At 38.8% G+C, this 25,357-nt stretch overlaps 1 protein-coding gene across 1 annotated transcript in view; it reads left to right on the plus strand.

Annotated features, from left to right (window-relative positions):
• The window catches only part of CWH43 (cell wall biogenesis 43 C-terminal homolog), a 56,293-nt gene extending 42,407 nt beyond the window's left edge, over positions 1-13,886 (plus strand). Inside the window, exons 14-16 of the mRNA XM_049632078.1 lie at positions 4,047-4,108; positions 10,253-10,408; positions 13,622-13,886. Of these exons, the coding sequence (XP_049488035.1) occupies positions 4,047-4,108; positions 10,253-10,408; positions 13,622-13,700 (297 nt within the window). The 3' untranslated portion in view covers positions 13,701-13,886. The remainder of the gene's footprint in view (positions 1-4,046; positions 4,109-10,252; positions 10,409-13,621) is intronic.
• Positions 13,887-25,357: the final 11,471 nt, after the last annotated feature.

Genomic DNA, 25,357 nt, shown 5'->3' on the forward strand with positions numbered 1-25,357 from the left:
AGTGTACCCAGATATAATCATGCTCTGGGGAACTGACACACAAATCAAATCCTTGAGACATACATACACTAGAATGCTAATAAATGCAGTGACTTATAATGAGAAATATAATTGTTATATTCCATTAAGTCCTGTGTAGATTTCTTGGTCCTTTACCTTTTGTTTTCAATTTCATCTTCTTGAGATATTTGCAGAGAAAAAAGCTTACCTATTTTACCAAGTGCTTGGAAAGATATGAGAAAGAGCATAGTATGAATAGGGTTTCTACTGTGGCTTAAATAGCAGAGAACTGTATTTCTTTTTTTTAATTTTTATTTTTCTAAACATGTTTAAAATTTTTTTTGATTTTTATTTTTGAGAGAGAGAGAGAATGAGAGAGAGAGAATGAGAGAGAGAGATAAAAACGTGCACAAGCAGGGGAGGAGCAGAGAGAGAGGGAGACCCAGAATCCGAAGCAGGCTCCAGGCTCCCTGCTGTCAGCATAGAGACTGATGTAGGGCTCAAACTCACGAACTGTGAGATCATGACCTGAGCCGAAGTCAGATGCTTAACCAACTGAGCCACTAGGGCCCCCCTTATTTATTTATTTTTTTAATATTTAAATTTTTTTTTGAGAGAAAGAGACAAAGCCTGAGCAAGGGAGGGACAGAGAGAGAGGGAGACTCAGAATCTGAAGCAGGCTCCAGGCTCTAAGCTGTCAGCACAGAGCCTGATGCGAGGCTTGTACTCAACAACCGCGAGATCATGACCTGAGCTAAAGTCGGATGCTTAACTGACTGAGCCACCCAGGTGCCCCTTAAATTTTTTTAAAATATTTTTTACTACTGTATTTCTTTATGTAAAATTCTGGGCAGGTGATCCAGTCCTGGTGCACTCCATGGTTTCAGGAATGTGTTCCTTCTATCCTGTGGCATCACTTTACAAGGTTTTTATTCCCAAATTTGCCTCATGGTCCACGATGGCAGCATCCATGTTCTAGCTAGCAAGATAGAGGAAGGGATTAAGAAGGGGCTAAGAGTACAAATTCCAGGAAACTGACTTCCAACACCGGACTTACATTTCATTGACTGGATGTATAAGAAGTCAGGAGGTACACTCTTAAATCTTGATGATACACCCAGCAGCTAAAAATACTACAAGCTGGGGAAAAATACAGTGAGATATTGGGGAGATGAGTGAATCTCTGTGACAATGGATAAAGCAGGAAGTGGAGTCAAGATGGACCCCTGATTTTGGCTTTGGTCAGAGGGTTTATGATGGTGACATTATTAAAGAGAATACTGAAGGAAGAAGAGCTTTGCAAAGATGATAATAAATTTAGCTCTCGGCTAACTCAAGGCATCTGTGGGATATTCATGGAGATGTCCAACAGGCAGCTGGATATATGGATTTGGAATTGAGGAGAACAGTCAGGACTAGAAAATAGATTAAGGAACTGCCACCATCTAGGTAATCGTGGAAGCCTTGGAAGTGGATGATACGGCTACTACGTTAGAGAAGTGTAAAAGGAAGGCCAAAGAGAACCTCTGATAAAGTTGCATTTAATGTGGCTATCAGGGTGCTTGGGTGTCTCAGTCGGTTAGGTGTCTGACTTCAGCTCAGGTCATGATCTTGCAGTCCCTGAGTTCGAGCCCCTTGTTGGGCTCTGTGCTGATAGCTCAGAACCTGGAGCCTGCTTCCGATTCTGTGTCTCCCTCTCTCTCTGCCCTTCCCCTGCTTGCATTCTGTCTCTCTCTCTCTCTCTTTCTCTAAAATAAATAAACACTGATGTAGCTATCATGGGGATAATGGTGAGAGAAGAGAAGGGAGATTATCAAAGATGTATTTATTTTGGGGAGCGCGCAAGTGGGGGAAGGGCAGAGAGAGGGGGACAGAGGATCTGAAGAGGGCTCTGCACTGACAAGCTCACAGCAGCAAGCCCGATGTGGGGCTTGAACTCACAAACTGCAAGATCATGACCCCAGCTCAACCGACTGAGCCACCCGGGTGCCCCAGGGAGATTATTTCAGAAGAGAGATTAAAGAGAGGTCAGAAGAAAAAAAGGAAATCCTGATACGTGTGGAGTCAGAGGCCGTATCGGTTACTTAACACTGTGTAACAAACCACTTCAAACCTTCGTGGCTTAAAACAACAGTAGTTTAAGACTCCTTTGATTCTGTGGGTTTTCTGTTCTTGCCTGGGTTCACTCGTGTAGTCAGCTGGTGGCTGTGGCCAGGGTTCGAAGATGGTCCCATCCACATGCCTGGGGCTTTGGTGTTGGTCGATGGCTGGGCCTCTCTCTCCATGTGGTCTCACTAGCCCAACAGGTGCCGCATTTACCAGCTGTGTGACCTGGGGGCAAGCTATTTAAAATTTCCAGGCCTCAGTGGCCACATCTGTAAAGTGGTGAGAGTAATATCTGTTGTATCACAGGGTGGATATGAGGATGAAATATAAGATAATGTCTGCAGGGCCCTCAACCTTGTATGTAGGGGGCACTCAGGAAGTGGGAGCTCTGTATATGTATATGTACTATGTGCATCTGGCTGTACGCATGAAATCAGATAAGATAAATGTGTGAGTACATAGTCTATAAAGTATAAAAGAATGTTAGATGACCATATTGGGCAAGTCTAAGAAACAATTGCATCCTAATAAGAGAAGGAATTCGTATAGTGTGTGTGTGTGTGTGTGTGTGTGTGTGTGTGTGTGTGTGTGTAAGGGATATGGATGGTGTTAAGGAAGAGGCATTTTATTTGATTTTTATTTAATCCTCTGTTGGTTACCACTATCATGGTCAAAAGCTGTGTCAAGACTGGCAGTGAATTCTCATATAGCTTTTTCTATTAGGAAGTTTATTAATGCGGAGAGGAGTTTTAATCATAAATGCTTGGATGAACAGATTTTTCTCTTTAAGAAATGAGTATTTGAATTCTGCAGTCTTAAAGTTTGACAGCATCTTTTTAAAAATCTAATAAAAAACATGACAGTTAAACATATTCATAGTTTATGGTTCCCAGTATATACAGCTGAATGACTAAATTTTTATTTCTTTCCAAGGCAAACCAAACAGTACTCTTTCAATTTTATTTGCTTTTTTCATCATTAACATTTTAAAGTTTAACTTTTAAAATGTGGTATAATTTTTTCCATGTATGCAAAGGCATGTAAATGGGTTGAGTGTGGCATATAAATAATAGTAAAGATTAACAAGCATCTGTGTGTTCACCACTAAGCTTATGAAAAAAATTAAGAAATAGGTAATAAATGTGTTTTCTTTTAGTGATTTAAAAACATATTTTAAGTTAAATTTTAATAGTAAAATTGAGAAATGATCAAAAGTGACGTATATTTTTTATTGATAGGGTTTTTAAAAAGAAGGAGATGGAAATTTGTTCAGTATAAAAGCTCCATATTTAGTTTCCCACCACATTACAGAAAAAGAATATGTTTATGTTCTGCTTCTCTGATGAAAAATAACACCGGTCTTAAGCTTTCAACATCTAAAAGACTCATGGTTACTCCCCAAATGTGTTTATTTCCAATGATTCAATTTAACAAACACAGATTGAGCTCCTGCCGAATGCCAGGCTTCGTGCTAAGTACCAGGGAGGCAACGTGATGAAGGGTCCCTCCGCTCAGGAAGGGGAGGGTGGAGACCTAGAAACAAATAACTGTCCAGAATGGTGTAGCTGGTGTGTATAAAGTACTGCAGGGCATGAACGATGAGGATGCGGTAAACTCTGCTTGGGATGAAGGACGTGGAAAGCCACAGGAAGCCAGTGCCTGCATTGCTGATTCACCTGCCTAACCCTCTCTGTAGACCACCTTCACCTTTGTACCCCCAGCACCCAGTAGAGGGCCTAGATGGGCACCCAGTAGGTGCTCCAGAAATGTCTGTAGGGTGAATAAGTAATTTGGACCTTGACAGATCATTAGGAGTGAGGCAGAGAAAACAGCATGCACAAAAGCATATTTATTACTGTCCTTCACACATTTCCTTGGCAATTCAGAATAGAGCACTGTTTTTTATGCTTTAAACATTCTCTTCTCTGTTCTTTATGTAGGATATTGACAGCACAGATCGAGACAGATGGTGTGAATATATTATGTATCGAGGGCTGATCAGGTGAGCATAGGTTTTTGACTGTTGTTGTTTTATTATCTATTATGACTGCGATCTTTTGTGTCTATCCTGGAAGTAAAAAACTTTACAGACGTCATTTTGTGACTTTTTATAAACATTGATTTGGCTAGTTACACAGTTTAACCATTTTTTCAAGGCATGGTCTAATGATATAAGAAAGAATAAATGACAGAGTAAATTAAGCTTGATTGTATAAAAAGGATACTGTGTAAGTTATTAAGCATGAGAAACACATATTAACACATGTTAGGAATGCTCCCAGTTTTGACTGTATGCATGGTGGGAACATCATGGACCATGGAATAAGTTGAATTCCAGCTTTGCCAAGTTCTAATCATGTAATTTGGGATAGGTTAACTCACTTGTTGGAATCCCTACTATATTGTGGTGAGATCTCTAGGTAAGTTATATTTTTTAAAAAACCACCCCATATCAAAAAGTGAATACTATCCACATATGCATATATTAGGGTATGTATATTCAAAAATAATATACCTGAAGGATCTTAAAATTCAAATATGTAACTTTGTAAATCCGTTTTGAAGGTAGTATTTCCTTTAAAGAAGCTGAAGCAGTTTTAATACCAAAAAAGGGACTAGTCATTTATTCTTGGATTCACTCATTTATTCAACAAGTATTTATTAAATGCCTGTTACGTGCCAGGCATTGTTCTAAGCAGTGAGGCTGTCACGGGAACCAAACAGAACCCTTGACTACCATACAGCTTACATTCCAGTGGAAGGAGACAGAAGGTAAGCACCTAAGAAAGAGAAGGGCAGGTGGTGGTAAATGTGACGAAAAGATGACTGAGGCCAGGTAAGAAGGATGGGGATGGAGCGTGCAGGCTGAGGGGTGGCTGTGGTGTGATCTTTAGGGTGGGCAGCAGCCTGGAAGACATGAGGAAGGTCACCTGCGTATATCCTGTGACGAGCACTGCCAGCAAAGGGAAGAGCAGGTAAAAAGTTTGAGTGGTGCATGCCTGGTGTTGGTTGCTAACAGTGAGGAGGCCAGCGTGGCTAGAATAGAGAGAGATGGGAGGTGACATGAGAGAGGTAAGTGGGGACAGATCCTGTGGACAGCAGATCGATTCACAGGTCCCTCCACTTACAGGGTTCTTCAGTGGAGGGAACATGCTGGAGACAGTCCCCGAAGCTCACAGCTCTCTCCTGCTAGTACACAATCTGTTTGGAGATATTTGGCCCGAGGTCCCTAACTACCCTCCTTGGGAAAGTGCTGGGAACTCTGGTGTGGGCTTCTATGAATGGGCCTTCCTGGGCCTTCGACCCTCCTCCGCACAGAGCCCTTCATCACCCAGAGGTGTCCTGGCATTGGCTACCTGGTGAAGTTAGGAGTGATGTTGAACTGATCACCCCTAAGTAACATTCTAAGATCTGTGGTCCACATTTATGAAAGAAAACAGTTGCCTTCTAGGGATGACACAGAATCACAGGGTCAGCTTCTCTCCCGTTGGAGACATGGCTTGTTCAGTTATGAGTCATAGTCTGGTGAAAGCAAACCATTATGTCCAACTGTTCTTTACCTTATTTGTCATTCAACAAGTATTGGTGGAACATAATGTATGCGGAACACCAGGGGTATAAGTAGTAAATAAGACAGAGAAAGATCTGTACCCTGGCAGGAGAAAGAAACACAATAATTCCATGATGTTGTATTTTAGGAAGTGATGAGTGTGGTGGGGAAACATTGAGCAGGGTAAAGAGCATCCAGAGTATGGAGGTGGGGTGCCATTATAAGTAGGGGGTTGGGTAGGTCTTACGGAGAAGGTGACATTGGAGCTAAGATTTAAAGCAGTGGACCATGTGGCTATCTGAGAGAAGACCCTTCCAGGGACTAGCTAGTGTAAAAGCCCAAAGACAGAGTGCCAGATGTATCTGAAGAAAAGTGAGGCTAGTGGGGCTGGAGTGTGTGTAGCTAAATGGAGGTGGGAGAAGAGGTAAGGGGAGTATATGGGCAGGGAGGAAGGCAGCAGGTCACAAGTTCTGTGGACTCTAATTGAGAACTTTGGCCATGACTTAATGGTGACCTTTATTAGGTCCTGAACAATTCTACGGGTTCATATGCTTACTGGGGTGAGACAAGGAGATGCTTGAGATGTCAGGATCATTCTGGTTACACTAATAACTCAGAAACTCCAAGAGGCCCAGAACATACCCACATGGCTGCAGGACAGACAGGTCGACTATTATTTTGGGGTTTCCAAAGGGGTTAAGGTGGGGGAGGGAGATGCTAAAGTATTAGTTTTGTAACATGTATATCAGATTGAAAACATTGTTTCTGTTTACATTCATATCAAAGTGGTTGTTTTCATGGGAATTTCTAGAAAACAGTTTATGATATAGACTGAAATAGGTATAAATTGAAGTTGTAATATTGTTAGTTGCCAAGGAAAAGTGCTGTTTATAATACCAGTGCCCATAATAGCTAATCATTTGGCTATGTATACTTGTGGCCCAAGACCTTTATCACCTTTCCTTGGAAGAGTTGGGGAGCAGATTTTTATATATAAATATTTACACATATATGCTAAATATAGCTGGGTGGCTTAAACAACAGAAATGTATTTTCTCACTGTTCTGGAGACAGAGAGAGTGGGCACACGTGCTGTGTGGTGTCTCTTCTTAAAAGAATGAGAGTCCTATTGGATCAGGGTCCCACCCCTGTGACCTCATTTAACTTAACTACTTCCTTTGAAACCCCATCTCCAAATAGGGCTATATTGGGGATTACAGTTTGACATATGAATTCAGGGGATGATACAAACATTTAGTCTACAACAGATGGAAATGTAACAGAACTAAAACCAAAAAAATCCTAAAATGTATATGAAACCACAAAAGACCCTAAATAGCCAAAGCAGTTTTGAAAAAGAAACACAAAGCTGGAGGCGTCACAGTCCCAGACTTCAAGTTATATTACAAAGCTGTAGTGATCAAAACAGTATGGTCCTGGCACAAAAATAGACACACAGATCGATGGAACACAATAGGAAATCCAGAAACGAACCCGCAACTCTATATGGTCAATTGATCTTCAACAAAACAGGAAAGAATATCCATTGGGAAACAGACAGCCTCTTCAACGAATGGTGTTGAGAAAACTGGACAGTGACATGCACAAGAATGAAACTGGGCCACTTTCTTATACCATACACAAAAATAAATTCAAAATGGATGAAAGACCTAAATATGAAACCTGAAACAATAAAAATCCTAGAAGAGAGCACAGGCAGGAATTTATCTGACTTTGGCCATAGCAACATTTTTCTAGATTTGTGTCCTGAGGCAAGGGAAATAAAAGCAAAATAAAAAGCTTCTGCACAGCAAAGGAAACAATCAACAAAACTAAAAGCAACCTGCTGAATGGGAGAAGATATAGAACATACTTGCAAACGACTTACCTGATAAAGGGTTAGTATCCAAAACATTATATAAAGAACTTACAAAACTCAATACCCCAAAGACAAATAATCCAACTAAAAATGGGCAGAAGAAATGAACAGACATTTCTCCAAAGAAGACATCCAGATGGCCAACAGACACATGAAAAGACACTCAGTATCACTCATGAACAAGGAAATGCAAATCAAAACTACAGTGATCACCTCACACCTGTCAGAATGGCTAAAAGAAAAAACACAAGAAATAACAAGTGTTGGCAAGAATATAGACAAAAAGGAACACTTTTGCACTGTTGGTGGGAATGCAGACTGGTTTCCAGCCACTCTGAAAACAGTACGGAGACTCCTCAAAAAGTTAAAAGTGTAAGTACCCTACAATCCAGTAATCATATTTACCTAAAAAATACAAAACTCTAATTCAAAGGGATACATGCATCCCTATATTTACGGCAGCATTATTTATAATAGCCAAATTATGAAAGCAGCCCAAGTGTCCATTGATAGATGAATGGATAAAGAAGTGGTGTATATACACAACAGAATAATATTCGTCCATAAAAAGAATGAAATTTGCCATTTGCAATGATGTGGATGGAGCTAGAAGGCCGAGAAAGACAAATACCATATGATTTCACTCATATGTGGAATTTAAGAAACAAATAAAAAACAAGCAAAGGAAAAAAGAAAGGCAGTCCAAGAAACAGACTCTTAATTATGGAGAACAAACTGATGGTCACCAGAAGGGAAGTGGCCGGGGGGGGGGGGGGGAATGGGCTAGACAGGTGATGGCGATTAAGGAGGGCACTTGTCATGATGAGCCTTGGCTGATGTATGTAAGTGTTGAACCCCTAGATCGTACACCTGAAACTAATATTACACTGTATGTTAACCATCCTGGAATTTAAACTTTTAAAATACCCAAATTAATGAAGTTAGGGATTACTGTTTTTCAGTTTCTGTCCATAAGACCAATTCTGTAAACGTTATCTCAATCATCTGCACTCAGTCAAGCACTTAATAAAAACTTATGGACAATGAGAAATCCCTTGTTTTAGTAGATGATTTGGATTGTCAGGTTCCTTATCTTCAAGGACTTTTAGAAGGACCTTGAAGGCAGTGTCCATGAAAGGAGTTAGAACGTTGATCTTAGATATTTGAGCAATAAAAAACCCTAGATTCACTGGACAGAATGACCTAGAATTACAGGGTACTGCACGGATTTGGGACCTGAGCTTAGTAAACACGTCAGCCTGTCAGACAGCTTCCACCCCATTCCGATGCTGCCGTGGCTCTCCTTTTACCCTTCGTGGTGCGCAGACCTGCTGCCTCTACTTGTCTCAGCTCTGGGTTCCTGTCTCTATTTTGTACGTAGGTACGGGTTTTGTTTTAAATGTTTCTCCTATTACTAGTCTGGCTCAAGCCCCCACCAGCATTCACCTAAATTATTGCAGTGGCCTCCTACCTGGTCTCCCTTCTTCCCCCCTTTCCCTGGAGTCTATCCTCTACACAGTAGCCACTGCATTTCTGCACAGAATGCCTTGGATTGCCATCTCACTGTCGGAAAAATATCTGAAGTCTTTACAGTGGTCTGCAAGGAAAGTTATATCGTCTACTATCCCCAGCACCCGTGCAAACTCACCCCCAAGGTGTTTGCCCGTAGGCACTCCACTCTGGTCATTGTGGAACTGGCCCTCAAAAAAGCCAGGCACATTCTCCTTCGGGATGTTTGCATTTGCTATGCCTTTTCCCTAGCGCGCCCATCCTCCAGTATCCGTACGGGGTTGCTCCTTTACTTCATTCAAACTTTTGCTCAAATGGCACTCGGTCAGAGCAGTATGCTGTGAGCATTTACTCTAAGATAGCAGCCTCTGCCACTGAGCAGTCCCTGTCCTCTTTACTCTGCTTAGTCCCCTAGGGGACTTCGGCCTTTTCACCACCTGATAAGAGTGTACACGTACATATTTAATCTGTCCTCCTCAGCTGGAACGAAAGCTCTATGAAGGCAAGGGCCTTGTTTTGTTCACTGTTTATCCCCAATACCTGGAACAATGCCTGTATGTAGTAGGGACTTGATACATCTTTGTTCCTCGAATAAGTGAATAACTGAAGCTGATAGGTATTTTTTAGAGAGACCAGATATAAATAAAATAAAATAAAATAAAAATGAATTCTTGGTTGCTTATGGTTCCCTCGTTTTTCCATCTGGGCTTCTCTGTAACTATTTGGATAATACCTATAAAATGCTTTGATTTCCTGAAGAACTGACAGCTCTAAGCAAAAACAGGATGTGCAGTTTTTTTCAGACATTCAAAATCTTTTCTATTAGACTTGTAAATGTGGATGAAAATATGCATGTGATATTTGAATTTTAAAGGTAAGAAAGAATTTAGGCATATGCTGCTGTCATTGTGGAGAACTCCTTTTCTCGATGCAAAATATAATCGTGTGATAGGCAATTTGTAGAGACAGAATATTCATTAGTGTATGTTTAGTTAATTAAGCCTGGGTGCATGTTCCTTATTCATTTATATAGTAAAAGCAATGTTTTGATAAATATTTGGAGTAATAAATCAAGCTAATTGTAGTGATGTACAGAGTAGAGTTATAAATGGGAAACTGGCTTAATAATGCAGGTGTTATCTATTAGATCTCATCAGATTTCTATTTGGTGATAAAACCTTTACAAACCATTTCTATTTCTGCCACAGATTGGGCTATGCAAGAATCTCCCGTGCTGAACTGAGTGACTCTGAAATTCAAATGGCCAAATTTAGGATCCCTGATGACCCCATTAATTATAGAGACAACCAGAAAGTAGTCACAGACCAGAGGGCAGTTCCTAAGGAAATTCATTTCAATCCTAGGTGAGTGAATTCTTTCATGTTGTTGACTACAGTTGAGGCACCACATCCCCTTTACAGACCTAAATACTATCTCACAATGAGGCCCAAATTATGTATGGTTCTAGAGGTTCATTCAGGTAAGGGATCTCATGGTAAAAAAGATACTATCCCACTTGGGTTGAAGTTATGGTCCCTGCTTTCTGGGATAGAGAAACATGTTATGGTCTCAGGCTCAGGTGAAAAAGATCACATTGGCATCCTCTTCATCACCATCACCATCAACACCATCACAAGAGTGAATCTGTGAGTGTTCTGTGTCCCAGGCCCTGTTCTAGATGCTTTGGGTATTACCTCAACTAATAGTCATTGGGTTGGTATTCTTGTTGTCCTCATTTTATAGGTAAGTTCAGGCTGAGGAACATGAAGTAACTTCATTAGGGTACATAGCTAGTGAGTGACAGAGTTAACAACTGGGAAGGAAGCCCGTTAGCATCGTTAGGTTGCTGAGATTCTCAGCTCTGGCTGCATGTGCCACTCACGTGGAGAGCCCCACCCAGACGGACTCAGCAGGACCTCTTGGTGGTGTCGGCTTTGAGTTTTACAAAATCGTTCCCAGTTATTCAGACGTACAATTAAGACTGAGCCTGAGGAGAGTGGATAATTCATTTTCACCACAGAGATTCTAGCATGCGAAATATATTGGATTTTGTTTAGTTCTGAATAGAGGTTATCTGAGAAATCTATTTGCAGCAAACTATGTGCTTTGGAGTATGTGCTCTTTTTTCTTCCTATGACTGGATAATGAGAAGAAATGTTTGCATAAAACCAAAGCCAGAACATATCTATATATGTTATTATTATTTGATATATATACTACTTTTACCAGCTAGTCATTATGGAAACTTCTCAGACTTCATTTTATTTGCCTGGGGGGGGGGTGTGGTGTTGGTGATGGAATTTATCCATTTTCTTTTTCTTCCTTGTCTCTCCTTACAACAAGAAAAAACGGTACCGAAGTATAGGGAACACATGTAAGAAGAGCTACAGTCAAGTCTTTTTTATTTTTTATTTTTTTTAAGAGAGAGAGTGAGGGGCAAGGATAGAGGGAGAGAGAGAGAGAATCCCAAGCAGGCTCCACGCCCAGTGCAAAGCCCAACGTGGGGCTCCATCTCACAACCGTGAGATCATGACCCGAGCGGAAATCAAAAGTTGTATTCTCAACTGACTGAGCCACCTGGGCGCTCCATATAACCAAGTCTTGATTGCTTGCATTACTGTTTGATCTCATCCCTAGTGTGTGAAATGTGCTCGTGAACAGCATGGGCTCTGGGGTCAAGCTACCCGGTTCCAATCCTCACTTTTGTCAGAAACAGCTGGGTAACTGCAGGCAAGTTGGCTAATCCCTCTAAGCCTCAAGTTTCTCACCTGCAAAATGGGAAAAATCTTAGCACCTACCTCCTAAGGTTATTTGAGGTCTGACCGACACCTAGAGCTCTTAGAATAGTGCATGGTGATACATGTGGGTTTTTTCCTGTTCATACATTTGTGCTGACCGTGTGCTCTTGGCATATTTCGATAAAATTGTTTAGAAAAAAAAATAGTGCATGGTGAGTGCTTATTAGGCAGTAGATACAATAGCAACAGTAATATTTATAGTAGTCGCAGTAGAAGTGAAATAGAAAGTTTTCTTCCTTTTGTCAACTGAGGTGGCTTCTTATATGGAAGCTAGAAAATCTAGGAAGGAAAAAGGTCTCCCTGTTTCCTTATTCTCATATACCAGGAGTGTGGAGAAGTCCAAATAAAATATTTTTAGCTAATCACAACTGCAGACTGATCCAAACCACCTGTGAAGGGAGCTAGATCTGTTTTCGCACTCAGTTTAATTATGAAAATAACAGAAGCATAAGTAGAAAGCGTGTCTTAATTTAAAAATTCCATACATACATATATATATATATATATATATATATATGAAGATGTATTAAATAAAGTCAACGAATACTGAGTTCACCAAAAATCCCATTCTTTAAGTCAACAAGTACTCACTGCCAGGCCTGAGGCCAGGCCTGGTGCTAGATACTGAGGACAAAATGGTGAATAAGACCAAATTTTTGTCCTATGGAGCTTATGTTCTACTGGGGAGACAAGCAATTCAGAGGTTATCACTGGTAATAGTTTTGGTACATCTCTGCTTTTTATGTGCATATATATCTATATATCACACAATTATCCCAACTTTATAAATGTATGAATCATATATGTATATGTGCATATGTCTGTATAGTCATTTTATGTATTAACCTGATTTTTTTCATCCAAACACTATATGATGAGCTTCCTTCCATAACAGTATATTCTTCTGAAGATATTTGTAAATGCTTCCATAATATTCCATTATATGGATGTAACAAATATAGCTAACCAAATGAGTTGTTTTTGCTCATTTATTCTTTTCATTATTATAAGAAGTCTTCTGGGGACTTCTAATTATAACTTTGGGCGCATCCTTGATTACTTCCTTAGGACTCAGTTCTAGTCATCGCAGATCAGAGGTGCTATTTTAATATTCCTTATTATTGTTTTGAGATGACAAATTAAACAGACCTCCTATCTCCTGTATTATGAAGGTTATTTGGATGCTGTGATTGCTGATGAAGAAAAGGAAGTCAGTGGCTTCATTTGCTCATGTCTTAGGTTCCTTTCTAGTGCCTTTTATATTTCATCATACCAACAAGAGCTATAGAATTAATTATTCATCAGTAAAGTAAGCTGTTCTTCTGTAGCATCTGTAGAGGACTAAGAAGTTGAAATTGCAAGTAGATTGCACGTGCATTAATGTAACACGAATAACATTTCGGGTTTCATGACCCCCTCATCCATAAAATGGATATTTTGCAAACTGAACACTAGAGAGAAAATCCAGACTTATTTTCCGCCAATGTTATCAGCTAATAATTCTTAAACGGTTGTGCTTTTGGAATGATTCATATACATGGAAAGAGGACTTCAAAGGTTAAAATTTTAGTCTGCCTTTCCCATATGCATGAATCCTTTTTTATGTCTTCGTTTACTGATTTGTGAATTGATCACATCTCTCTTGGTTTTATGATAGGTAAGTAAAACCAAAGTAGATTATGGTTAAAATTTTATATAAGAATGTACCTTCATGAATGGTTTTTACATGTCAGTTACATGTCTTTTTGTTTGTTTGTTTTGTTTGTTTTTGTTTTTTAGATTTGGATCCTATAAAGAAGGACACCATTATGAGAACAATCACCATTTTCATATGAGTACTCCCAAATACTTTTTATGACCTATTTAAAACAGGATTCACTGACTGAGCAAGTCTGTGGAAAACAAAAGTATATAAGAAGAGAGATGCATGAAAATGGGAAACTACACACAAAGAACCTCAGTTTTGAAAAAATATGGTATTTATGCAGTGGGAAATTCTATCAATTTATTTAAATAGCTTACTAAATAAAAGCATTTCTCCAAATTGCTTTTCTTAAATTTCTGATAAAATGTAGAATGTGGGGTAATATAAGAAAGTTTTACTACTAGAGACAAACGAATAAAAAATGCCTTACCTTTTTAATGCTTAAAATAGAAAAATTGATTTACTGATGAGCTAGAAGGACTACTTACAAACATTAAATCCAGACTTATTTTCCTCCTGGGACAAAGCAAGGAAAAAAATGTTTAACGATTAAGTCTAATTGTTAGAAGAATAATGTGTCCATATAACTGTTGTTGACTCATCAGGAGAAGCATGCCCATCACCATTCTTCCTGGAGCTATGATAGAATCATCTGTCTTTTCTCTCATGGCTATACATGACATACTGTGGTGTTATCTCCAGTCAGGCCCTGGCTGTCAAGGAGCACACCTCAGTGCACAGGTCCCACAGAATGCATTTTCTTCCCTAGAACCAAGCAGGTAGGTGATGGAGAGAATTCAGCCCAACAGCACCATCTCTGTGGGGAATAGTAATTTAAATGTTCATGGGGGCACATTTCATCTTAGAACTGGAAAGGGCCCTAAATCTTGGTTTATCTTTTGGGATAGAGATCAAAAAATATGAGAGAGAAATTCAGAGGTTTTATGTCACAATCTAAGGGGCTTCCTTACATCTATTTAGTAAACATGTACTTAGCACACTGCCATATTCAAAATATTACGTCCCTCGGGTTTTAAAATATATCTACATGATACTTTCAGGGATCACGTCAGAAGTTCATTACTAGAGCAGTTTTTCTGAATGTGTAGAATACCCAAGAATTTTTTTTTTTTAAGGATGCATTTGAACTTAAATGACCATCAACTTAATTTAGACTGCTATATACTTAGGATGCTATATATGAACCTCATGGTAACACAAACCCAAAACCAATGACATAGACACAAAAAATAAAGAGAAAGAAAACCAAACATAACACTACAGAAACTCATCAATCACAAAGAAGGGGAGCAAAAGAGGAGGAAAGGAATAGAGAAGAACTACAAAAACAATCAGAAAACAATAATATGGCAGTAAGTTCACACCTGTCTGCTAGAACTTCACATACAAGTGGCCTAAATGCTCCATGCTCCGATCAAAAGACATAGGGTGGCAAAATATATTTTAAAAAACCCAACTCATCTGTATGCTTCCTCCAAGACACTCACTTCAGATGTAAAGACACATACCAACTGAAAGTAAAGGGATGTAAACACATTTACCATGAAAATGAAAGCAGAAAAAAATATATAGTATCAAACAAAATAGACAAAATCAGAGAAAACAAAGACTGTAGCAAGAGACAAGAAGGGCATTACATAATTATAAAGTGATCAATCCAACAACAGAGAATAACAGTTACAAAAATATATGCACCCAACATTGGAGCACCTAAATACATAAAGCAAATATTAACAGACATAAAGAGAGAACTTGATGGTAATACGAAAATGGTAGGGGACTTTAACACCCCACTTACATCAATGGGTAGATTATCCAGGCAGAAAATCAATAAGGAAACAGTGTCTCTGAATGACACACTAGACCAGATGGATATAACAGATATATATAGAACATTCTATCCCAAACCAACAGAATACACATTCTTTTCAAGTGTACATGGAACATTCTCCAGAAGAGATCGCACAGGTTAGGCCACACAACAAGCTTCAGTAAATTCAAGAAAATTGAAATCATACCTGCATCTTTTTTTTTTACCACAATGGTATGAAACTAGAAACCAACCATAAGAAAAAACCTGGAAAAAGCACAAACACAAACATGGAGTCGAAACATAATACTAAACAACCAATGGATCAATGAAGGAATCAAAGAAGAAATTAAAAGCACATGGAGACAAATGAAAATGAAAACACAATGGTCCAAAGTCTTTGGGATGCAGCAAAAGCACTTCTAAGAGGGAAATATATAGTGATACAAACCTACCTCAGAAAACAAGAATAAGTTCAAATAAACAATCTAACCTTAACATCTAAAGGAACTAGAAAAAGAAGAACAAAGAAATCCCAAAGTGAGTACAAGGAAGGAAATCATAAAAGAGCAGAAAAAAATGACATAGAAATGAAAAAAAAAAAAACATAGAAAAAAATCAATAAACCAAGACCTCGTTCTTCAAAAAGATAATTGATAAACCCTTAGCCAGACTCATCAAGAAAAAAACAGAAAGGACCCAAATAAATAAAATCAGAAATTAAAGAGAAGTAACTATGACACTACAGAAATGCAAAGGATTATAAGAGAATACTATAAGAAATTATATGCCAACAAATTGGACAACCTAGAGGAAATGGATAAATTCTCAGAAATATACAATCTTACAAAACTGAATCACTAGGAAAATCTGAACAGACCAAATACTAGTAATGAAATTGAGTTGGTAATCAAAAAAACTACCAAAAAATAAAAATCCAGGACCACACGGTTTCACAGGTGAATTCTACCAAACACTTAAAAAAGAATTAACACCTCTTCTCCTCAAACTATTCCAAAAAATAGAAGAGGAAGGAAACCTTCCAAATAAATTCTATGAGGTGAGCATTACCCTGATGCCAAAACCAAAGACACCACAAACCGCACCCCCCCCCAAAAAAAAACTATAGGCCAATATCCCTGATGAAATAGATGCAAATATCATCAGCAAAATATTAGCAAATTGCATTCAACAATACATTAAGAGGATCATCGGGATCGAGTGGGATTTATTCCAGGGATGCAAGGATGATTCAATGTGTTGAAATCAATCAGCGTGATATAACACCTCAACAAAATGAAAGATAAAAATCATATGATCATCTCAATAGATGCAGAAAATGCATTGGATAAAATTCAACACTGATTCATGTCAAAAACTCTCAACAAAGTGGGTTCAGAGGGAACATACCTCAACATAATAAAGGCCATGTATGAAAAATCCACAGCTAATAACTCAATAGTGAAAAACTGAGAACTTTCCCTTTTAGATCAGGAACAAGACAAGGATGTCCACTACTCTTGCTACTTTTATTCAACGTAGTACTAGAAGTCCTAGCCACAGTAATCAGACAAGAAAAAGAAATAAGAGGCATCTATATGGTAAAGAAGTTAAACTGTTACTATTTGCAGATGACATAATAATATACATAGGAAATCCTAAAAACTCTACCTAAAACTACTAGAAGTAACAAATGAATTAAGTTGTTGGATTCAAAGTTAATACCCAGAAATTGACAGCATTTCTATACACTGTTAACTGAGTAGCAGAAAGAGAAAAACATAATTCCATTTATAATTACACCAAAAAGAATAAAATATCTAGGAATAAACTTAACCTAGAAGGTGAAAGACCTGTACTCCAAAAACTGTAAAACATGAATAAGAGAAATTGAAGATGACACAAACAAATGGAAAGATATTCCATGCTCATAGATTGGAAGAATTAATATTGCTAAAATGTCCATATTACTCAAAGCAATCTACAGATTCAATGCAATCCCTATCAAAATTCCAAGAACTAGAACAAATAATCCTAAAATTTGCATAGAATCACAAAAGACCCCAAACAGCCAAAGCAATCTTGAGAAAGAAGAACAGATCTAGAAGTGTCACACTCCCAGATTTTAAGATATACTACAAAGTTGTAGTAATAAAAACAATATGGTACTGGCAGAAAAAGAGATTTATAAATCAATGGAATAGAATAGAGAGCCCAGAAATAAACTTACATGGCCAATTAATTTACAATAAATGAGACAAGAATATACAATGGAGAAAAGACCATCTCTTCAATAAGTGGCATTCAGAATGCTGGACACTTACATGCAAAAGAATGAACGTGGACCACTTTCTTACACCAGACACAAAAATAAACTCAAAATGGGTTAAAAACCTAAATATGCAACCTGAAACTGTAAAAGTCCTTAGAAGAGAACCCAGGCAGTAATTTCTCAGACATTAGATGTAGCAATGTTTTTCTAGATATGTCTCCTAAGGCAAGAGCAAAACCAAATTATCGGGAATTACATTGAAATAAAAAGGTTTTACACAGTAAAGGAAATCATCAACAAAACAAAAAGACAACCTACTAAATGGGAGAAGGTCTTTGCAAATGATATATCCAAATAAGGGGCCAACGTCCAAAATATACCAAGAACTTGTACGACTCAATACCAAGAAAATGATCTGATTAAAAAATGGGCAGAAGACCTGAATGTTTCTAAAGAAGACATCCAGATGTCCAATAGACACAGAAAAGATGCTCAACATCATTAGTCATCAGGGAAATGCAAATCAAAACTGCAATGAAGTATCACCGTATACCTGTCAGAATGGCTAAAATAAAAAAGATAAGAAATGATAGTGTTGGCAAAGATGTGGAGAAAAGGAACCTTAGTGCACTGTTGATGGAAATGTGAATTGGTGCAGCCAATGTGGAAAACAGTATGGAGGTTCCTCAAAAATTAAAAATAGAGGTATCATATGATCCAATAATTCTACTACTGGGTATTTTCTTAAAGAAAATGAAAACTGTATGGAAACCAATTTGACAATAAATTTCATACTAAAAAAAACGTTATAACATACAACTAAAATAGCTACAATATTTAAATACAACAAATCATTTCTATACTTTACTTCCTATATAATTTATCAATAAAAACTTTCTGATGAAAAAAATGAAAACACTGATTTGAAATTTGCAGCATTGTTTACAACAGCCAAGATATGGAAGCAACCTAAGTGTCCATTGATAGACAAATGGGTAAGGAAGATGTGATATGTACACACACACACACACACACACACACACACACAGGAATATTATGCAGCCATAAAAAAGAGTGAGATCATGCCATTTGGGACAACATAGTTGGACCTAGAGGGTATGCTAAGTGAAATCAGTCAGACTGAGAAAGACAGATATATGACTTCAGTCATGTGGAATCTAAAAAAGCAAACAAATGAATAAACAACAACAACAAAGCAGAATCAGACCTAGGAGTATAGAGAACAAACTGATGGTTGCCAGAGGAGAGGGGGTAGGGGGTTGGACAAAATGGGTGAAGGGGAGTGGGAGATATGGGCTTCCGGTTGTAGGATGAATAAATCATGGGAATAAAAGGCACAGCACAGGGAATATAGTTGATGATGTAATAGCATTGTATAGTGACAGATGGTAGCTACAGTTGTGGTGAGCACAGCATAACCTATACTTGTCAAATCACTATGTTGTACACCTGAAACTAATGTCACGTGCATCAACTATACTCAGATAAAAAAATTTTTAATTAAGTAAAAAGCAAAATTTCTAGAAGTGATTTGGCATTTCCTTCAAAAAGCAGAGCCCATGGGGTGCCTGGGTGACTCAGTTGGTTAAGTGTCCAACTCTTGATTTTGGCTCAGGTCATGATCTCACAGTTCAAGGGATCAAGGCCTCCATCAGACTCTGGGCTGACAGTGCAGAGTCTGCTTGAGATTCTCTCTCTCCTTTCCCCTCTGCCCTTCCCCTGCTTGTTCTCTCTCTCTCTCTCTCTCTCTGTCTCTCTCAAAATAAATCAATAAACATCAAAAGGTAGAGCCTAATTCTCTTTTTTGAGTTTGGGACAGACTTAATGGCTGACTCCTGATAAGGAGAGTAAAGCGAAAGGGAGGGCCTGTGACTTCCAAGCTTAGGTTGTAAGGGATATTGCAGCTCCTGCCTTAGTTTCACTGTCCTGGATCTGAGAAGAGCCAGCTTCCATGTCATGAGCAGCCCTGAGGAAAAGTGGTGAGGAACTAAGGCTCCTTGCCAATGGCCATGTCAGTGAACCACTTGAGATGTGGCCCCTGCAGCCTCAGTCAAGCTCCAAACTCTACCTCAGCCCCAGTTGACATCTTGACTGTAACTCATGAGAGACCTAGGCCCAACCATCTAGCTTGGCTGCTCCTAAATTCTTAACAGACAATAACTATTGTTTTAAGCCACGTATGTACTGCAATATTTTGTTATGCATCAATAGATAACAAATATAGCCCTTGAACCTATTCATGTTGGAGGAACTTTGAGAACCCGACAACAGCAAATGTATTAGTGTCAGGGCCATAGTTCTCTGCTAGCATGAGGTGGTGGTAGGAGGTGTCACTTAACTGCAAAAGACATTGCCCTTTTCTCTGGATCCTAACTGCCAATTTGGAGAGACAGAAAGATACAAAGACATCTTGAAGAGTAACTACTGTCTATTGACCGTCTTTTGAGCCAAGTGCTTTATCAACACTATCTCCTGACAGCAATACTGCAAAGTCATGTAACCTAGATGCCAAGTGAGGTCTCCTTCCCTTCCAGCTCTGGATAAGATGGCCAGAATCCACATTCCACTCCCTCCTGAAGACAGCGTCCTCCCCAAGACTTCTGTGAATTGTAGGAGGTTGAAAGGCAAAGTTCACATTTTTATGATCTCTCTCAATTGTCTTCCACTGTCACATTTCCGTTCATAGATGGTCTTGCTCTTGCATTTCTGACACTTGGGTTATGCTACAAAGCAAGGTAAATGCAAGGAGAGGGTGCATTTAATGCACCTCGTCAGTGCCTGGCACTAAGTAGGTGCTCCGTACTTCCCAAAGTTCTGAGCAAATAGATCTACACTGACAGCAAGTGCCACCTATGGACTGTGACAAGTAAACATAGAACTCGATTCTTCCCTTGACTTCCTCAAAACAAAGTAAAATAGTTTCACCATGTGCTTCAGTGGATAGTGTATTTTACTGAAGATTTGGAAAGACAGAGAGGAGTTTACGTTATAGAAACCCTAAACATCTTCAAATGGAATATTCTCTTGTTTCACAAATCTTTTGTTTCCTCCACATCATGTAGGTTAGGAATCTCCCACTTACCTTCTTTGATTTCCACATTCACCCAAGATATCTGTTAATTTCTACTGTAGATCAGATTATCTCTTTTTCTTTGTCTCCTTCTTTCTCATTAAGCTCTCAGGACCTACCTTACATCTTTTTTTTTTTTTTTTTAATATTTATTTTTGAGGGAGACAGGGAGAGAGGGATTGAGAGCAGGGGAGGGGCAGAGAGAGAGAGGGAGGCACAGAATCTGAAGCAGGCTCCAGGCTCTGGGCTGTCAGCACAGAGCCCTATGCGGGGCTCAAACCCACGAGACATGAGATCATGACCCGAGCCGAAGTCGGACGCTTAACTGACTGAGCCACCCAGGCACCCCAGGACCTACCTTACATCTTAAATGGCTTTTCCATGATGGAGATTTCAATACACCTCTCTCAGTAAATGACAGAACAAGCAGAAAATTTGAACAACACTGTAGAACTTAACCTAATAGACATGTACAGAGCAGTGCCACAAGCAGCTTCAAATTATTCATTCTTTACACATGGAATATTTACTAAACTGATCCTACGCTGTCCCCAAAACCAAAACTCAACAAATGTCAAAATACTGAATTAATAGAGTATATTCGCTAATGACAATGAAACCAAGTTAGAAACAAATAACAAAAAGATAATGAGAAATCTATAAATGTTGGAAATTGAATAATAAATTTCTAAGTAATCCATAGGTCAAAGAAGAGCTCACAATGGAAATTAGAAAATATTTTGAACTAAATAGTAGTGAAAATACGGCATATCGAGAGATACAGAAACAATGGAAGATACAGATTTAGATACAAGTAACTTAAATAGACTATTGACCCTCTATTGAGCCAAGTGCTTTGCCAAAATTATTTCCTGTTAATGGGTATCATCCAATCCATACAGATATACCTGTATCTGTATCTATTTGTATGTATGCTACATATAGGCTATTCTATCTATCTATCTATCTATCTATCTATTATCTATCTCTCTTATCTATCATCTCTCTCTCTTATCTATCTACCTACCATCTTCATCTCCTATTGTTCTGTTCTCTGGAGAACCAAGACTAGTACAATATAAAACTGAAAAGAATGTTAAATGAAGGTAAAATTAAAGGGCAGTCTCTATCATGGCCACAGATGCAAAATTCCTAAGCAAAATATCGGCAAACCAAATCCAGCATTGTATAAAAAGATGTGTTAATGACTAAGTTAGGTTTATTCTAAGGATGCAAGGTAGGTTTAACACTTGAAAGTCAACCAATATAATTCTCCATCTCAACAATATATGTGAAAATATATGTAAGAAAGCATTGGATAGAACTTAATACCCATTCATTATTTTTGAGACAAAAAAAACTTAGCAATTTGGGAATAAAAATAAAACTTCCTTAACTTAATAAAGTATACATATAAAATAGTGAACATGACAACAGTGAATTATTGAATTTTTTTTTTAATTGAGATCAGGCATGGTTTTTTTCATGAGATCAATGGATGCCTGCTACGACTACTTTGATTGTACCAGAGGCCCTAGGCAGTGCAATAGGGCTAGAAAAGCAAATAAAAGCTGTAAGAATTGGAAAAGAAAAAATAAAATTGTCATTATTTCAGAACGTATGGTTGTTTTTGTAAGAAAACTCATCAGAATCTGCAGATAAACTTTTAGAATTACAGGAAGCAGGGATGCCTGGGTGGCTCAGTCGGTTAAGCGTCCAACTTCGGCTCAGGTCATGATCTCACGGTTCGTGGGTTTGAGCCCCACATCAGGCTCTGTGCTGACAGCTCAGAGACTGGAACCTGTTTCAGATTCTGTGTCTCTCCCCTCTCTCTGCCCCTCCCCCACTCGCGCTGTCTCCCTCTGTCTCAAAAATAAATAAACATTAAAAAAAAATCTAGAATTACAGGAAGCAGAAATCAGATGGAAAACACCCATGTTAGGAGAAACTGGAAATAAGCTCTCAAAAGAACTTCAAACCTGCTTCAAGTCATTCTAAGTCCTTCTTTCTTAAAGTACAGAACCATGGACCATCAGCACTAGACTATTAGGGTTCTTCAGAGAGACAGAACCAATAAGATGGAGATCGATCTATCTATCTACCTCTATGGATTTATTAGATGAAATTGGCTCATCCAACTACAGAGGCTGAGAAATCCTATAATCTACCATCTGCAAGCTGGAAATCCAGAAAAGCTGGTGGTGTAATTCAGTTTGGGTGTGAGGGCCTGTAGCAGAAAAGCCAATGGTTTAGATTCCAGTCTGGATTTGAAGGCCTGAGAACCAGGAATGCCGAGGGCAGGAGAAGACCTACATCCTAATTCAAGCAATTGGGTAGGAAGAAAGAAAGGGCGAATTCTCCCTTCCTCCACCTTTTATTCTATTCAAGCCCTGAACGGATTGAATGATGCCCATCTATGCTGAAGAAGGAAATATACTGAGTCTACATATCTAAATGCTAATATCATCCAGAAAGCCCTTAATTATGTTTAATCTGGGTATCCTATAGCCAGTCAAGATGACACATAAAATTAACCATCACAAGAACTGACATCACCCGGGAGGCTTGTTAAAAATATGGAGTCTCAAGGCTTGCCCCAGTTCTACTAGATCAAAATTTGCATTTTAACAAGATCCACAAAGTATGTCAGTCTGAGAGGCCCTGATCCTGGTGGACCAAAAAATCTGAAGCCCTGAACCAAGATTAAGGTGATTCTGGATGGCTCATGCCCCTAGACACCTGGCAAAATAAGTAAATAAAATATGATAAAACAAAATACAATTAACAATCCTCTTAGGGGGAAGATAATATATCTCAAATTATTTCTACAAATAATTTTCATACACAATGTCCACCTCACAATCAGAGATGATTGAGCACAGTAGAAGATAAGACACCATTAACCATGTTCAGCAGAAACAACAGAAACAGACATACTGAGACTTCAGGAGTAGGATTTATCAGAGACAGACTATAGAAAGTATGGCTTACTGGGTTCAGGGACATAAAAGCCATGCTTAAACATTCTGACAGGAAACTAAGACCATAAAAAGTGACATGGCAGGTTTGAAGAAAAAGAAAAATTCTAGAATTCTCAAAAATACCATAGCTGAAATCAAGAATTCAGTAAAGTGTCTTAATATCAGAATAGAGAAATAGCTGAAAAACTGGAAGATCGGTGAGAAGAAACTCAGATCTAGAGAAGGAAGTCTCCCAAGAAATAAGAGATAAGGGGAAAAGACAAACACATACATTTTATTTTTGCAAAGACACTATCCTTTGTCTACATTTAAATAAACTCAGGGCTGCCTGGGTGGCTTAGTGGGTTATGCGCTGACTCTTGATATCGGCTCATGGTTTGTGATTTTGAGTCTCGCTGCCAGCACGGAGCCTGGGGGTTTGCTCTCTTCCTCTCTCTCTGCTTGTGTGCAAACGCTCTCTCTCTCTCTCTCAAAAAGAAATAAACCTAAAAATAATTTGAGAGAGAGAGGCAGAGCATGAGTGGGGGAGGGGCAGAGAGAGAGGGAGACATAGAATCCGAAGCAGGGTCCAGGCTCTGAGCTGTCAGCACAGAGCCCTACTCGGGGCTTGAACTCATGAACCATGAGATCATGACCTGAGCCAAAGTAGGACGCTCAACCGACTGAGCCACCCAGGTGCCCCAAGAAATAAACTCTAAAAATAAATAGGCTCATATATCATAATCTCTTTATACCTTTACAGTAGTGTGCTTCAAAGTCATGTGCTTTGTGCAAGTCAAAGTCTACACCTTCCATTAGTTTTAGCAGAAAGTACGAGGAGCACTGGTATCATGTAATCCCCTTTAACCCGATGATTACTATTCCAATGCAAGTTTAGTAACTCAGAGTGCCTCTAACCATCTGGCCTGGCCCTCGCTTGCTATTGCTGAGTCTTGAGGTAAAACCAAGGTCCTGATGTGTTGGGTGGGGTGAGGGTGTGGCCGACCACAATTTCTCTGATTGCTGGGCCCTCCTAGCAGACCCCTTGGAGTAGGAGACTAAGGCCTGTGGTAGTTTGAAGGAAGGGAAGGTTGCCATCCTGGGAGATCACGAGGACTATCTTTGGAGACTTTGAGAAGGTGGCTGACCTTGAGATGATTAATACATTGGTGTAATTGGTCAGCCCAGCAAAACACAACATGTTCTTAGCTCTCTTTGCTTTCAGGGTTTCTGAGGAAATCTGTGGGTTAGAAATTAAATCAATTCTATGGGAATTTGGGGTTCTTGTTAATGAGAACACCACACTTCATATTCTATAATTGGATACAGGATGATTAGGGGTTCTGGAGACCTAATTCCTCTTCAGCTGTAGCTTACTTTGTAGAGAAGGAAAGTGTACAGATTCTTCATGTTTGCACTGCTTCCTGGCAGAGTAAAACACTATATAAACATTTTATTTTTTGTCATAACAGAAACTTTCTAACAATATCCCTGTAAACATTTTCTAACATTTCTGGCGGTTTTCCATTCAGGTTTTTTTTCCCCCTTAAAAATTTTAGCTAGCTAGCAATATGTTAAATATGGCTTTTGCTTTCTTTCTCTTCTTTCTTTTCTTTCTTTCTTTCTTTCTTTCTTTCTTTCTTTCTTTCTTTCTTT

Source organism: Panthera uncia, chromosome B1 (genome assembly GCF_023721935.1).
Source record: "Panthera uncia isolate 11264 chromosome B1, Puncia_PCG_1.0, whole genome shotgun sequence".
Taxonomy (NCBI): Eukaryota; Metazoa; Chordata; class Mammalia; order Carnivora; family Felidae; genus Panthera; species Panthera uncia.